The following is a 13,963-nucleotide window of genomic DNA, read 5'->3' as shown; positions in this document are numbered from 1 at the left end:
AGAGAGAGAGAAAAGAGAGAAAGCAAGCGAGAAAGATGAAATCTATCTTTCTGGTTATTTTTCCTATTTACATATGAAATTGTATGTACTATTTATACTATACTATATTTAATGTCCAGGAAATGGACACATAAACGTCACATGAAAGAATCAATAACTTCCTCATCATCATCATCATCATCATCATCATCATTCAATAATGTATTTGCTAACTAATCTCTGTGATGCCTGAATAAGCCTTTCAGTTTCAGTTGTGAGAGAGCTCCAGAGAGCTTAGCGGTGTTTGGGTGGGAGGAGGGGATGTGCCACTGGTCTGGAACACCGTGACGCTGGTCCCTCATGTCTCTGGGCCTCGGTGGTGGCGGAGGAAGAGGAGGAAGAGGGTGGGCGGGCTCTCAGACGAAGGTGAGGTGCTTGTCCTCAGGGACGCCGTAGTGGCCCTTGTGCTCCTCGAACAGCTCGCTGAGCTCGCTCATGTAGCGCTCGTGAAGCTCGTTCAGCTCCTCGTCCGACGGCCTCTCCTTCCTCTCCACCGGGATGGGCTTCCCCACTGCGGAGAAACCGGGAAGACCAGGGGCAGGCGCACCGCGTGAGTAATACCACAAAATGCTCCAGCACAAATATGCTCTCAGTGAGAACATTGTTTGGTATTTATTAGACTTATTGTTTTGACTTATTAAGTCTTCTGCTGCTGTAACCTATCCACTTAGAGGTTTGACACCTTGTGTGTTCAGAGGTGCTCTAGTGCAACTGCTGCTCACTGGATGTTTTTTTGTTTTTCGCACTATTCTCTGCCGACTCTAGAGACTGTTGAGCATGAAAATCCTAGGAGATCAGCAGTTTCTGAGATACTCAAACCACCCTGTCCAGCACCAAGACCTTTATGTGGTGTTGAGGAAATATTTCTGTCACTTCCTCCTTGTCCCTTTTACATGGGTGAAGTTTTAGTCGCAGCAATGATGTTGAAGAAGCACTCAGAGTCGATAGTTGTTCAAACCAACAAATCTTTTGTTTTAAATAAAACAGATTAATCTGGGGAATCTGTGTGCTCTGTGCAAGAAGCTTCAAGAGACCAGAGAATTCCAAAGTAACAGGAGGAAGTATCCTAGTCTTCATACAATATAGCTAACCTAACAATACACCGCACCACAGATCCAGCATTCTGATGTGGAAGCTCACCACAAACCATTCCAAAACAAACCTGTCGCCCCCTCAATGGGCTTTCTTTTCACTGATAATCCATGACCTCCTGATCGATGCTCCTCACATTTCTGGCTTCGCCAGGCCAAATGACTCGTGGAGTTACATTTCAGGTCAACTGTCAGAGGGTTTGCACTCTCAGAAATAAGAAGATAGTGGAGGAACATTTTTGTTCTTCAAGGATCAAATTTCCCAAATGTACCCTGAAAGTACAGTAAGGTTCTCTTTGGATACAAATAATTTGGTTTTCCAACCAAAAAAGGTACAGGTTAATTATATAATGCTGGCTAGTGGTACAATGTTTTGTACCTATAGGGTACTGCCCCTATAGGGTACTGCCCCAGCATTTGTACCTTTTTAGGCACCTCTTATACCTTTATTTCTGAGAGTGTAGGTGAAACCACCTCTTCACAGGGATAATCTACAAAGAAAATGTATTTATTCATTAAAAACAGAAACAGAATCAGAAAGTGTTTTGTTGAGATGTGAAAGGCTCCATGAATTAATTGCTTGATTAAAAAAAAACTAGATTAATTCAAAATGCTAAAAAATAAAAAAAATAAAAGGGGGGAACAGCCAGGGTTAGGGCCAACTGAATTTCTATTCATTCAATGCAAGAAATGAATTGAAAATCAGTGCATGAACTGAAAAATCTCCATGGAACATTGTAGCCGTTCCTGGAATGTGAGCTTTGGTGTGTGTTGTGCTACCCTATCACCCACGGTCTGGATGGGCAACCAGAAAGGCCCCCTAGTCACCCACGGTGTGGATGGGCCCCCTACTCACCCACGGTATGGATGGGCTGACGGAAAGGCCCCCTAGTCACCCACGGTGTGGATGGGCCCCCTACTCACCCACGGTGTGGATGGGCCCCCTACTCACCCACGGTGTGGATGGGCCCCCTACTCACCCACGGTGTGGATGGGCCCCCTACTCACCCACGGTGTGGATGGGCTTCCGGAAAGGCATGAGCCCAAAGCTGTACTGGAACACTCCCCGGGCGTGGAACAGGGGCAGCGAGATTCCCATGATCCTCTGCAGCCGCTCCTGGACCCAGCGCAGCCAGGTGCCCCGGGGGTTGTCCACCTGGTTGAACACCTCGTTCTCCCCGAAGGAGAAGACCGGCACCAGCGGGGTCCTTCACGGAGGGAGGGAGAGAGGGAGAGAGAGGGAGAAATAGAGGGTGAGAGAGTCTAATTAAAAAGAACACACTTTTTTTCACTTCCAGCACTTTCAATTCTATTTTTCTCAAAAGTGCTTTTGGAGTTTGCTGCAATTATCGCTATATTTGACTTTTCATTCTATCAGTTATCATGTTGGCTCGATCAGCAGAGTGAAGCAGATGTTTACTTCTAAGATGGCCGCATTCATAAAACGCAGTGCTAAAAACATGCTCAAGTGACATGTTCAAACAGAGATTTCTGTGTAGAGGAACACCGCCCGCCCATGTTCAGATCCCCGACCGTGACCAGAGGTCAGCAAGTGATGTCACAGGAAACCCCTCGGCTCGGCCCCCCCACACGCAGGTCTTACCCGTGCTCCATCGCCAGTTTGACGAAGCCCTTCTTATTGGCCAGCAGCAGGGTGTACGCGCCAGGGCGGGCGTCCAGGGCCTCCGGAGCCCCGCCCACGGCGATGACAACCACTTTCCCCCCCTCCGGCTGCTGCAGGACGTAGCTGGCGGTCTCTTTGTCCGACGGGACCAGACCTGGGACACACATGACTGAGTCAACACAATCTGTTTGAGGTTTTGCCATTTTCTTTTGGAATGACACACTGGGGGTAAACATAAAATGAAGCCAGAATAACTGGTTGGAATAAAAACCACCATACTCCGTTCTCAAGGACCCAACATTAGCTGGCAAACCCCCCAATTTTGTTTGGGGTCAATTTGACCCCATTCAGTGTTTGACATCTCCTTTTTATTTTTATTTTGTGGATAATTCTGGTGACACTTTCCCATACAGGTGCAAAACATTCACTTCCTGCACCCCAGGCTCTAAAATGAGATGTTCCTCACAGATTCTTCAAATTTAAGGACAAAAGGCTAGTCATTTAGGAGACTAGGAAGGCGACACACACCTGCAAACATGATGTAATCCCTGAAGAAGGGGGCCCTGAACCACAGGGGCAGCATGAGGAGGTAGGGGGTGAGGCCGGGATACAGCGTGGAGAAGCCCGTCGACAGGGTGCAGAAGTTGGTGAAGGCTCCTGCCACCAGGATGCCGTGGGGGTGGAACCCGAATATGTAGTTCTTCCGCGAGTCCAGATCCACCGTCTTCACCAGCTGCGGTGGACCAGGAAGACTGGGGATTACTTTAAAGATCAAGTGCGGCCTTGTGCATGTTGTTCTTTATGACGACCAATTTCACAGACATGGCAGCTAGCTGATATAAAATTGCATGTAGGGCATTGCATAGACTTGTGGTTTATGCAATAGACTCCATAGTAAGACAAAGTAAACATTTGAAGTTTAAGAAGAATGGCAAATGGACATTCCCAGGGCAAGTAGCCTTTATATACAGAAGTGGTGCACGCGCAAGTATTGGATGCAGATTCACAGTGGTATGTCATCGAATATGATACATGCTGTATCATACAAGTCTGATATATAAAGTCAGATATATATTGCAAACAGATTATTTGGCACACCTATTAGGTTTCAGATTATTTATTTTCAGTGGCCCTCCATCTATAGCTCAGTTCTGACACACCCCCCAGTCCACGGTCAGTTCTGATTGGTTCCCAGTTGGCTGAGCTGAGGGATTCTCCATATTACGGGAGTGAGGTGTTTACTGAAACATCTAATGCCACACTATGATTGGAGCTGAGGAACGAGCCTCTTCATTGTCCCTAGCCAATCACCAGGCTCAAGCAAGCTGTGTGTCCCAGGTTAATGATTGGCTCTCGGTCTACAGCTATGATTGGAGCTGAGGAACGAGCCTCTTCATTGTCCCCAGCCAATCACCAGGCTCAGTCAGGCTGTGTGTCCCAGGTTAATGATTGGCTCTCGGTCTACCTTCAGCCGGATCTTGTGTTTACAAACATATCCAAGCTTCCTCTGCCTCCCTCACATGACGAGCAGCCAATGAGTCCATTGTTTTGGTCAGCCGCCCTGTGGAATATGTACCTCTCGGTCCTGTTCCAGGTCATTCAGACCTTTATCTCCACAGACTCAAAGGGCGAGATTATCCGAGGATAAAAATCAAAGTCAGAAAAGGTTTCCTGGGGCCTACAGCCTTCAGTTTATCCTTCTTAAAAATGATTAGATAATAAAAGGAAAAACAACTTGTTATGATCTGTAGTTTCACTGGAGATTTGGAGGCTGATTTCGCTACTTGCTTGTCCTTTTAAAATGTTTTAGCCTGCTTATGGGTAAGGGAATGATAAATTATTATTTAAGCAGTTGCAGGAGCAAAATTACCATTTATGCATCTGCATGTATCAATTTACCAGATCTTCTGTATAGATAATTGTACAGCTTATATATTTCCACCTAAAAGCAATGTATACAGTGTGATAAACTCGACAACACAATAGCAGTGCCCGACATAGATATTGTACCAGCAAGCTAATTTTCAAGACCCACTGCATAAACAGAACATAACATAACATAATATAATGGAGAGAACGGGCCATTCAGCCCAGCAATGCTCGCCTTGAGCATCTTCAGCATGTTATCTGGGAATGTTTTTCTCTGTGCGTGAGACACCTGATTTGACCCTGCACTGTCATAGGGTCAGCATTACTGTATGTAGACGTAAGGTGAGCAGATAAGGACGATGTTGTGCAGGCGGTATCTCCACACCTGCAGCTAACTCACTCTAAACATTCATTAATGCAGCTAAAACACTTCCACAGGGGTCAGCTGTAAAGTGTGGTGTGGTCACAGATGCGCACACACGTACGCTCACTTATTAGGTAGAGCTGTACACCAGCTTGTCAATGCAAATATTTAATCAGCCAATTACGTGGCAGCAACTAAATGCATGAAAGCATGCAGATGTGGTGAAGAGATTTAGCTGTTTTTCAGACTAGATGTCAGAATGGGGAAGAAATGTAACTTTCAGCATGGAATGATTGTTGGTGCCAGACAAGGTGGTTTGAGTATCTCAAAAACTGCTGATCTCCTGGGATTTTAATGCACAACAGTTGCTAGAGTTTGCAGAGAATGGTACAAAAAACAAAAAAACATCCAATGAGCAGCATTTCTGTGGGAAAAAACGCCTTGTTAATGAGAAAAGTCAGAGGAGAATGGCCAGACTGGTCGAAGCTGACAGGAAGGTAACAGTTATTTCAATATATTTGCAGCATGTTACCTTTGTTTAAGGGAGGTACTATTAATGTCACATAGCTGAAATTTGGCTCGCCTTATCCGTCTGGAAATCAGAGTGGCAAACAGTGGACCTCCGGGCCCGTCACGCAGAAATCCCAACGCGACAGCACGTGTGCCTCTGGGTAAACACCGTCCCTGCGGACCGCCCTGTTGTTCTGTCACCCTGTCTCCATCTCCTGCCCCTCTCTGTCTCTTTCAGCCCTGAAGAACGATTGGCTAACAGCCATTATAAAGGTCAAAGGTCATGCTCACGTATGAACAATAACAATGTTAACCTACCTACCTGAGAGCCTCCTAACTAACACGCATTTCGAAATAAAATACTGCAGACTAGCAGCTATTGGTACAGTACATTGCAGTGCTGAGCAATTGATATGTTATGCAATTTATTTGTTCAATAAAAACACTGAGTGTTTCACATATAAACTATATATTCAATTTGGCATGTAATCAATTTACACGGAGGCTTTTGCTTTTAGTTCTTTAGGTGCCTTAAATGTTTTGTTCAAAGGTGCATAAATAAATGTAGGACTTGAACCAGCTAAATTTATGGTAGTAAAATCTAGGACTCCAACCACTATACTATGCAGCAGGATTAAATTCTATTTATGTGTAAGGAAGTGTTGGTTCTGGAGAACCAGTGACAAAAGGGGTGGCCTGTAGCGTAGTGGTTAAGGTACAGGACTGGGACCCACAAGGTTGATGGTTCTAATCCCGGTGTAGCCATAATAAGATCTGCACAGCCGTTGGGCCCTTGAGCAAGGCCCTTAACCCTGCATTGCTCCAGGGGAGGATTGTCTCCTGATTGTCTCCCGCTTAGTCTAATCAACTGTATGTTGCTCTGGGTAAGAGCATCTTCCAAATGCCAGTAATGTAATGTAAAATATCTTGCCAACTAAAAAAATCCCAAAATGTAATCTTTAATAGTGTCTCGAGTAATTACATGCTGGAAAGAGCATTGTGGATTCTGTGTTATTTATATATAATTATATTGTTAATATAGAGTAGTAGCTGGTGCTCATCAGAAAACAGGTTTTAAGGAAGAACATTTAATGGATTATTCTTTCAATCTGATTATGATACATCTACTGCATTGACATTGCTCATATTACCCACAAGATGGCAGTGTTTGGCCAGACCAGTACACGTTTTTTGAGTCCTGATTTCCTGAAAGTGAAATCAGCCACTCCATTAAAACCACCAACTGGATAAACTTGTCTATGAACACATAATATTTAATTATATGATATGTGCACTTATATAAGCAGAAAATCAAGTGAATTGCATTCAAAAAAGTAAAAATTTTACAAAAAATTTTAAAGGGAAATCTTGTAAGCTCGTTGGGAGGTGGTGGGGGGGTGGGATGGGGGGGTACATGAAAAAACTGGTTTATGCAGGTGGTTTTAATGTTGTGGCTGATCTGTGTGTGTCAGGTAAGTGAACAATCAATACACTGGTTTACAGCCAACCAGAACATTCTGGAAAACCACTTTCCAGGAACAGGTAAAGACAGAATGACCCTTTGGCAACAACATTTATCCCTGTTCAAGTTTTTCATACCTCCCCTTAACAATGAGCCTGAAATGAGCTAATGATAAGATATACTTTACACTTCATTGAACCCTGTGGGGTAATGTGTCCTCTGCCTTTCATCCATCATAGTTACTTAGGGGCAGCCGCAGGGCCCAGGGACCAATTCCAGTTCTGAGGCCACCTAACCTGACATGCATGTCTTTGAGTGTGGGAGGAAACCGGAGGACCTGGTGTAAACCCACGCGAACACGGGGAGAACATGCAAACCTCAATGTGTGCACCTGAAAATGAGTTTTGACACCTTTTTCTCCAACAGCATTATTAAGTCTACGTTTTATCAGTGGATACATTAATAAGTCTAAGTTATATCGGTGGCTACATTAATACATTTACGTTATATCAGTGGATACCTGCGTTTTTGCAGTGTGCAGTTTACAATCCCCCTTTCATACCGCAGTATTGATTCCTGTGGCAGGAATCCAGAGCCAGAGTTTGCTGAATGAGGACATTGGCATTTTCTGAACCAGTGTACAGAAACCACGACCCCGTGAACCCTACTGATAACGGTGAACCTAGAAAGCCAATAGATGTGGAATCCGGGGCCAGAACTTGCCGGTCTGGATCATGCCTAGATATGGTGAGTGTTCTGTGGCCTGCTGTGGCCCTTCTGCCTGGCATACAAACAGAACCTCCAAGCTAGGCTGGAGAGGTGGGGGGCAGGGGGGTGGAGGCACAAATGCTCCAAACTCATTGCACCTGCTGAAAGGCCAAACTGCAAAGGTTCACCGTTCCTCCTGAGGAGAACGATAACTTGCGGCGGGGAGGAGGGTGTTTTCTTAGGGCTCCGAATGTGTTTATTGTTGCACTACAGGTTCAAAGTCAAGACAGAGGCTCAAAAATACACAATCAAATGTACAGTATGATATTGAAAACATTGCAGCCGCATTACATCACATTAATTTTTTAAAAATCCTACTAGTTTGTTGAATTTACACAAAGCATGTTTCTAATGTGTGCGTGAGCATGCATGCATTGTGTGTCTGAATTTGTAAATTCAACAAATTAGAATGTTTTAAAAACATATTTATATAGAGATATTGTAATCTTCTATTTGTTATTTCTGCTTTTCAATACCATCATGAGGCTTTTCGCCAAAATCTTTTTTATAAACAGGAATGAGGGTTGTGCAAGTGCATCATGGGAAGTCCAAACAGAGTGACACAGCAAAATTAAGAGTGGAAGAAACAGCCACAGAAATGACTCAGTAATCTGCAGTGCCTGTGCTTTTACCCTGGGAGAAACAGCCTGACTAAAGAAGAAATTAATGTATTTTACACAAAGTCATCAAATAGCAGTCAGGCAAATATTTCACTATTAGAATAACTAATAACATTTCAATGCACTATTTTGTCTTAGCAATGAAAATTGACACTGAGGAGGTTACATACACAGTAGTTATATGAAATTAGATACACCAGTCTATGCCCAACTATATCATTGTGTGTGATATAATACTATTGAACAACAAAGTTTAACATTCGGAACAACAATAACTTGCAGCATTGATTTGTATTGCTATAGAGTCAAAAACATATCATATCTTTCCACATAGAAAGATGGATATCAAATGCAACTGTGTAAATATTTAGCTGATGCCTTTGCTTTGCTTTACAGATGTGATGACCTGTACTGAGTCCCACTATACTATATTTACAATAGCATGTTAAGTCTGTGGAAATATGAGTTTGAGTGTCAGAACTGACCTGTTAATATTTTGTTGCTGCTGGCAAACTGGAATGATATTCCAGAGATGTTGGTGTTTTGAGGAAGACCAGAAACACCAACACTGACAAACAAGCCCCTACTGGACCTCCATTAGAGCTAATTGGACTGTGTGTACATAATGTCGGCCCGCTATGCGGTGCCTGATATGGTGAGTTTTCATCCAAGCCAGGCTATTCCAGTAGGGCTGGTTGCCATGGCAACAGGGGTGTGTGAGGTCGTGGACTCTGACTCACCCGAACAGGAAAGTAGTCCCTCATGTGGTACCAGACCGACAGGTTGCACAGGAAGTTCACCCTCCGCCCGCCGCGCGAGGGCGTGTCCCAGTCCACGAACCACCAGCCGGCGTAGAGCACGCTGACCAACCAGAACCGGGTGAAGAGGAGGACGAAGAAGAGCAAGATGCAGCACGGCGCTGAAAGACATTACCTCTTGTTAGCCACCAGAGGGCACTGTGATGGACACGAAAGAGACACCAACTAAAATGTCCACTGTACGACAGCGCCCTCTCCAGCCTAACAGAGGATGTGTCACATGGAGACTACTGCAATCCTCCACATAATAATAATTCGTTAATTAGCTGACCCTTTTATCCAAAGCGACTTACTGTCAATTAAACTAAGCAGAGGACAATCCCCACTGGAGCAATGCAGGTTAAGGGCCTTTGTTCGAGTGCCCAGCATCTGTATGGATCTTATTGTGGCCACACTGGGGCTTGAACCACCAACCATCCGGGTGGCGGTAAATGCGCCTCAGCCAATAGACTACAGGCTGCCCGCCACCGATGGTTACGGAACCACAGAGACTGCTGCAGGTTATTAGAAAGCATCTCACATAAGAAGTGTGTTTGGATCCAGGTTTTATGCTTTGTTTTCCTGATGTTCCCTTCCTAAGCTTCAAGGGGGAAACCTCTGTAGTACAGTAACCTATGGTACAGTAACCTTGGTTGCATTCAGACCAATTTTAACATATTCCCATCCCTTGCTCTTTTCCCTTGAGTGAGCTATCTACCATAGGTGATGAAATTTGCTCTTGTGCAACAAGCCAACTTAGCAGATGCTCTGCAAGGGAAGATATGCAACCGAACTAAAGCAGAACCGAGAGACCCTCTCCACTCTTCTTCACATATGGAGTGTTGCATTGTGGGACTCCGTGCTTGCTGAAGGCTTGCATTTTAAACCCTTGGCAGGAGGGAGGTAGAACGAGGGAGCAGGGTAATGTAAGCGCTCCCTCCCCCTTTCATGAATCGGAACCGAGCGCCATATTTCATCTGAGCAGTCTGGGGATTCTCCCCTTGAAGCGTGGAGGGGGGAACGCCAGGAAGACAGCATAAAACAGCGCTCCCCAATACGCGAGACACTCCCTGAAATTTATACTGCAGCAGCCTCAGTGGCACAGAGGACACCAATGAAACGTCCGCTGTCAGACAGAAGAGGGCACTGTGGTACAGTGGATGTTTCATTTTAAAACAATTTTTATCGGAAGTGCCGCCGGGATAGGGAATCGTCAATACGAGCAAGAACGATGTCACACAAATGGGCCTATTCATTTATAATGACTCTGCAGCATCATTTGCGTGCGTGCAGTGCGTTTTAGCAAGTCACCGGAGCAGACAGTGTGCATGACTTCAGCAAACTGATATCCTCCCCATCCGACAACATTCCCTCTTGGGAGATAATGTTGAGCTGTTTGTTTATTTATTTAATTTTCAAAAAAGAGCATATAAATGACTGTGAGGATAATGTTTCAGCATTTGGAAGTGGCAAGGCAGTTGTAGGGGGGCTGACGCTTTTAACCACAGTGATTAGACAGTTGATTAGACTAAGTAGGAGACAATCCCCCCTGGAGCAATGCAGGGTTAAGGGCCTTGCTCAAGGGCCCAACAGCTGTGCGGATCTTATCATGGCTACACCTGGGCTTGAATCACCAACCTTCCAGGTCCCAGTCATGCACCTTACCCACTAGGCTACGGGCAGCCCCATCATCATCCACTGATGATACATCTGTTCATCCTGACAGAACAGATCATGAGAGAGAGTGTGCTCATGAATTAGGCCTCCCTGGGAATGTGTGATAGTCACATTACATTTGGCAGACGCTCTTATCCAGAGCAACATACAGTTGTTTAGACTAAGCAGGAGACAATCCTCCCCGGCTGTGCGGATCTTACTGTGGCCACACTGGGACCTTGCGTGTCCCAGTCATGTACCTTAACCGCTACGCTACAGGCAGCCCTAGTCATGAGGAGTAGAGGGAGGAAGGAGGAGAAATCGCATCGTGGACCTCATCTGCACTCCTCTGTCCCAGAATGCACTGCAGCGGGGGTCCCACAGAGCCGCAGGGCGGGCCTGTTTTTTGATGCGGCTCAGCAGGCAAAGCGGTCGACGACACTCTTACCTCACCTGACCTGAAGTCTTCAGGTAAATTAATTCCAGATTTTAAGGTGAGAAGGGAATTCAGTTCGACCCACGTCTCTCTGGGACCAGGGACAAGCACCACTGCACTCGGCCAGTGCCCAGAGAGGTTTGTAAACTGCGTTTGTTTACAAGGTAATCTATACCTGAAACTACGGCGATCAGGCATTACTCACAGCGCACGACAGAGGCAGGAATGGTGCACATACAGACACACCCTCCACTGACTTCACATGCACAAAATGCTGTGTTTTAGCCTGCTGTCTCATTTACATAATACCAAGAACACAAACCCCAAGAAATGTCAAGAATATTCACACCTGCCTGAGTTTTACATGCGCATTTGAGAGAGTATTAAGTGACGAATGCAGTTGCAAGTTCTCCGAGCAGTTCTGTTCGTCCCCGGAATGATGCAATACGGGCTCAATTCCCTTCCTTCGACAAAAACACTCCGCATGCACAATGTGTCAGCAACAGGAAGCAAATAAACGCTATCAGCACCCTAACACCCTGAGACTGCCACAAGAGAAACAGCGAGGTGCTAGCATTAGTATTGGCGCTCGCCACCTGCAGGAGCGGCAGGAGGCCTGTATGACCGTGCCGTGTGTGTGTGTGTGTGTGTGTGTGTGTGTGTGCGTGTCAGGGGTCACGCTGCTCACCGAGCGCCAGGAAGGAGAAGACCCACTGCATCACGGCCGCCGTCTGCAGCCTGCGGCTCAGGGGGACGTCAGGAGGCGCGAAATCGATCTTCATGGCGACCCGCGGGGGCTGAGAGAGGAGAGCCGGAGAGATCTGGGCGCTCCAGGCCGGGCGCCGCGCACAGTTCAAAGTCTCACCCCCTCTCGCGGCGGAGCTCCTTATCAGGTCATCCTTTGATCCTTTGTCTGCCCGTGTCTGCCATCGCTGTTCCCAAGTGCCTGACCTATGACCCCAATTTCAGTGTGTTTCCACCACTGTTCTCACCTCTGCCGTGTAGATTTATAGGGGGGAAGGAATCTGTCTTGCAAAATTATTATTATCTTTACAATATATTTGTTATTAGGGGGCGGGCACTAATGCGGTATCAACCAGACACCCGAGCTAAAATATGGTTGTAATTCCTCTCTTGTAACGTGATAACGTGATTGCGACATCATAATGTGATTGTGACATCATGCGACGAGGAGCAGCTAAGTGGCAGGTCCTCTTGTACAGACGCTGCTCCAATGTGCAGGTGGTGTCAGATCTAGAAGGATTGTAGCATTGCCCAGGGACGGTGGGCTCAGTCAGCAGGTTTATCACAGTCTCAGTGCAAAACAGTGACCACTAGTGGGAAATTTGGTAACTGCAGCCCACTTGTGTCCTGCTCCTGCTCCAATTAATGAGCAGCTTAGCTGATAGACCACAGCCAGAAGAGAGGCGGCCATTTTGCAGAAATTCTCCCATATTTGGCCTTTGAGGGATTCGGAGCAATCGGACCAGCCTAGAAGAACATTTTGAAAATCTTGATAAAAAAAAATTGCAAATAAGGAAAAATCACACTTGAAAACCTGTTCTTGTCATTCTGTCTCCAACCGAACATGCATATTGAGTATCTTCTTTGATTAACGTATAGTATGCCTTTTGGAACATGTATCAAAAATAGTGTTAAAATATTTTGGTCAATCAATCTGCGCGGATCAGTCTCCGAACTTAATTGCCAGCTTGTGCTTGAGAGGAGAGCTGCAGACTTCCTGAAGAACACCCACACTCTGCTTTACTTCAGCCGTCCTTTATTCGCAGAATAGGAGCCTTGGGACGTTGTATCTTCGTCATCATCATGAGCACAGATAAGACGCAAGATTACGTCCTTTCTCCGACTGCAAGACTATCTCAGGTGGAACGTAACCTGTGCCTTGTTATCTGGGACACATGCTTGAAGTCTTGTGCATGAGTGAATAAAATAAATAGATTGCTTTGTTTTCACATGACTTACTGTATGTGAAGCCTTAACCTGTGAATACAAAATAAAAACATCAGATTGAAAAGACAAGAGTAGCCAGGACCTTAAATGTATTTATTTATTTTTATTTTATTTATTTATTTTGTAGAAAATATTCATACCAGCTCTAAATAAAAACATTTATACAAACTGTAATGGAAATCTTTGATTTGACTTATATGACTGCATGAATTCTTAGTGGAATTGCAGAGAGGGTTATCGTGAAGCAGGGGACGGCACCACACCAAATGTAAGGACTATTTCTTATCGGTTCATGCAATTCAGAAAATTATCTGAATTTATAAAAAAATCTTTAAAAAATAAAATAAAAACTTGTTGCCATTTTGCAAGGCAGGAAATTAATTTAAACTCAGCCGTTGGTCTATTTTTATTTGTCTACCTTTATAATAATAATATTAATATTCATAGGCCTATTAATAGTTAGTGTTGTGCAAATGAGCATTGTGCACGAACTGGCATGAAGAGTGCACAGTATTATTGGCATTGTAGTATGCTAGTTCATATATAAACATGAAGATATTCATATTTTGGTATGTTCAGGATATTAACCTTATATTAACGCTGGTGCGCTTTTAAATAAAACACGCGATTTGACGTGTGTCACGTTAGCGCGGTTGCCGAGCAGCGAGTGGTGGAGCGTGCGCGCGCCTCCTCCCACTGCAGGCTGCGTGACGATGAAAGAGCCAGGTGATCTTTCACTGTTCAGATGCCAAGCAT

The 13,963-nt window shown here is 45.1% G+C and overlaps 1 protein-coding gene across 1 annotated transcript; it reads right to left on the bottom strand.

The window, feature by feature from the left end:
* Positions 1-295: 295 nt before the first annotated feature.
* Positions 296-12,018, bottom strand: mogat2 (monoacylglycerol O-acyltransferase 2). The gene is made up of 6 exons (XM_061250066.1): positions 11,925-12,018; positions 9,088-9,266; positions 3,283-3,487; positions 2,734-2,908; positions 2,139-2,338; positions 296-550 (listed from the first exon to the last, which is right to left on the bottom strand). Exons 1-6 carry the CDS (start codon positions 12,016-12,018, stop codon positions 396-398), a joined length of 1,008 nt encoding a protein of 335 aa, XP_061106050.1. The 3' UTR covers positions 296-395.
* Between the last annotated feature and the right edge of the window lie 1,945 nt (positions 12,019-13,963).

Source organism: Conger conger, chromosome 7 (assembly GCF_963514075.1).
Source record: "Conger conger chromosome 7, fConCon1.1, whole genome shotgun sequence".
NCBI classification, from domain to species: Eukaryota; Metazoa; Chordata; class Actinopteri; order Anguilliformes; family Congridae; genus Conger; species Conger conger.
This window is presented reverse-complemented; position numbering and strand designations above follow the sequence as displayed.

Excerpts from the sequence above, each read along its gene's own strand:
- mogat2 (XM_061250066.1), bottom strand. The coding sequence starts at position 12,018 with ATGAAGATCGATTTCGCGCCTCCTGACGTCCCCCTGAGCCGCAGGCTG. Across the intron at positions 9,267-11,924 it reads CTTCTCCTTCCTGGCGCTCG|CGCCGTGCTGCATCTTGCTC; the intron begins GTGAGCAGCGTG and ends AATGTCTTTCAG. Across the intron at positions 2,909-3,282 it reads GGATTACATCATGTTTGCAG|GTCTGGTCCCGTCGGACAAA; the intron begins GTGTGTGTCGCC and ends TGTGTGTCCCAG.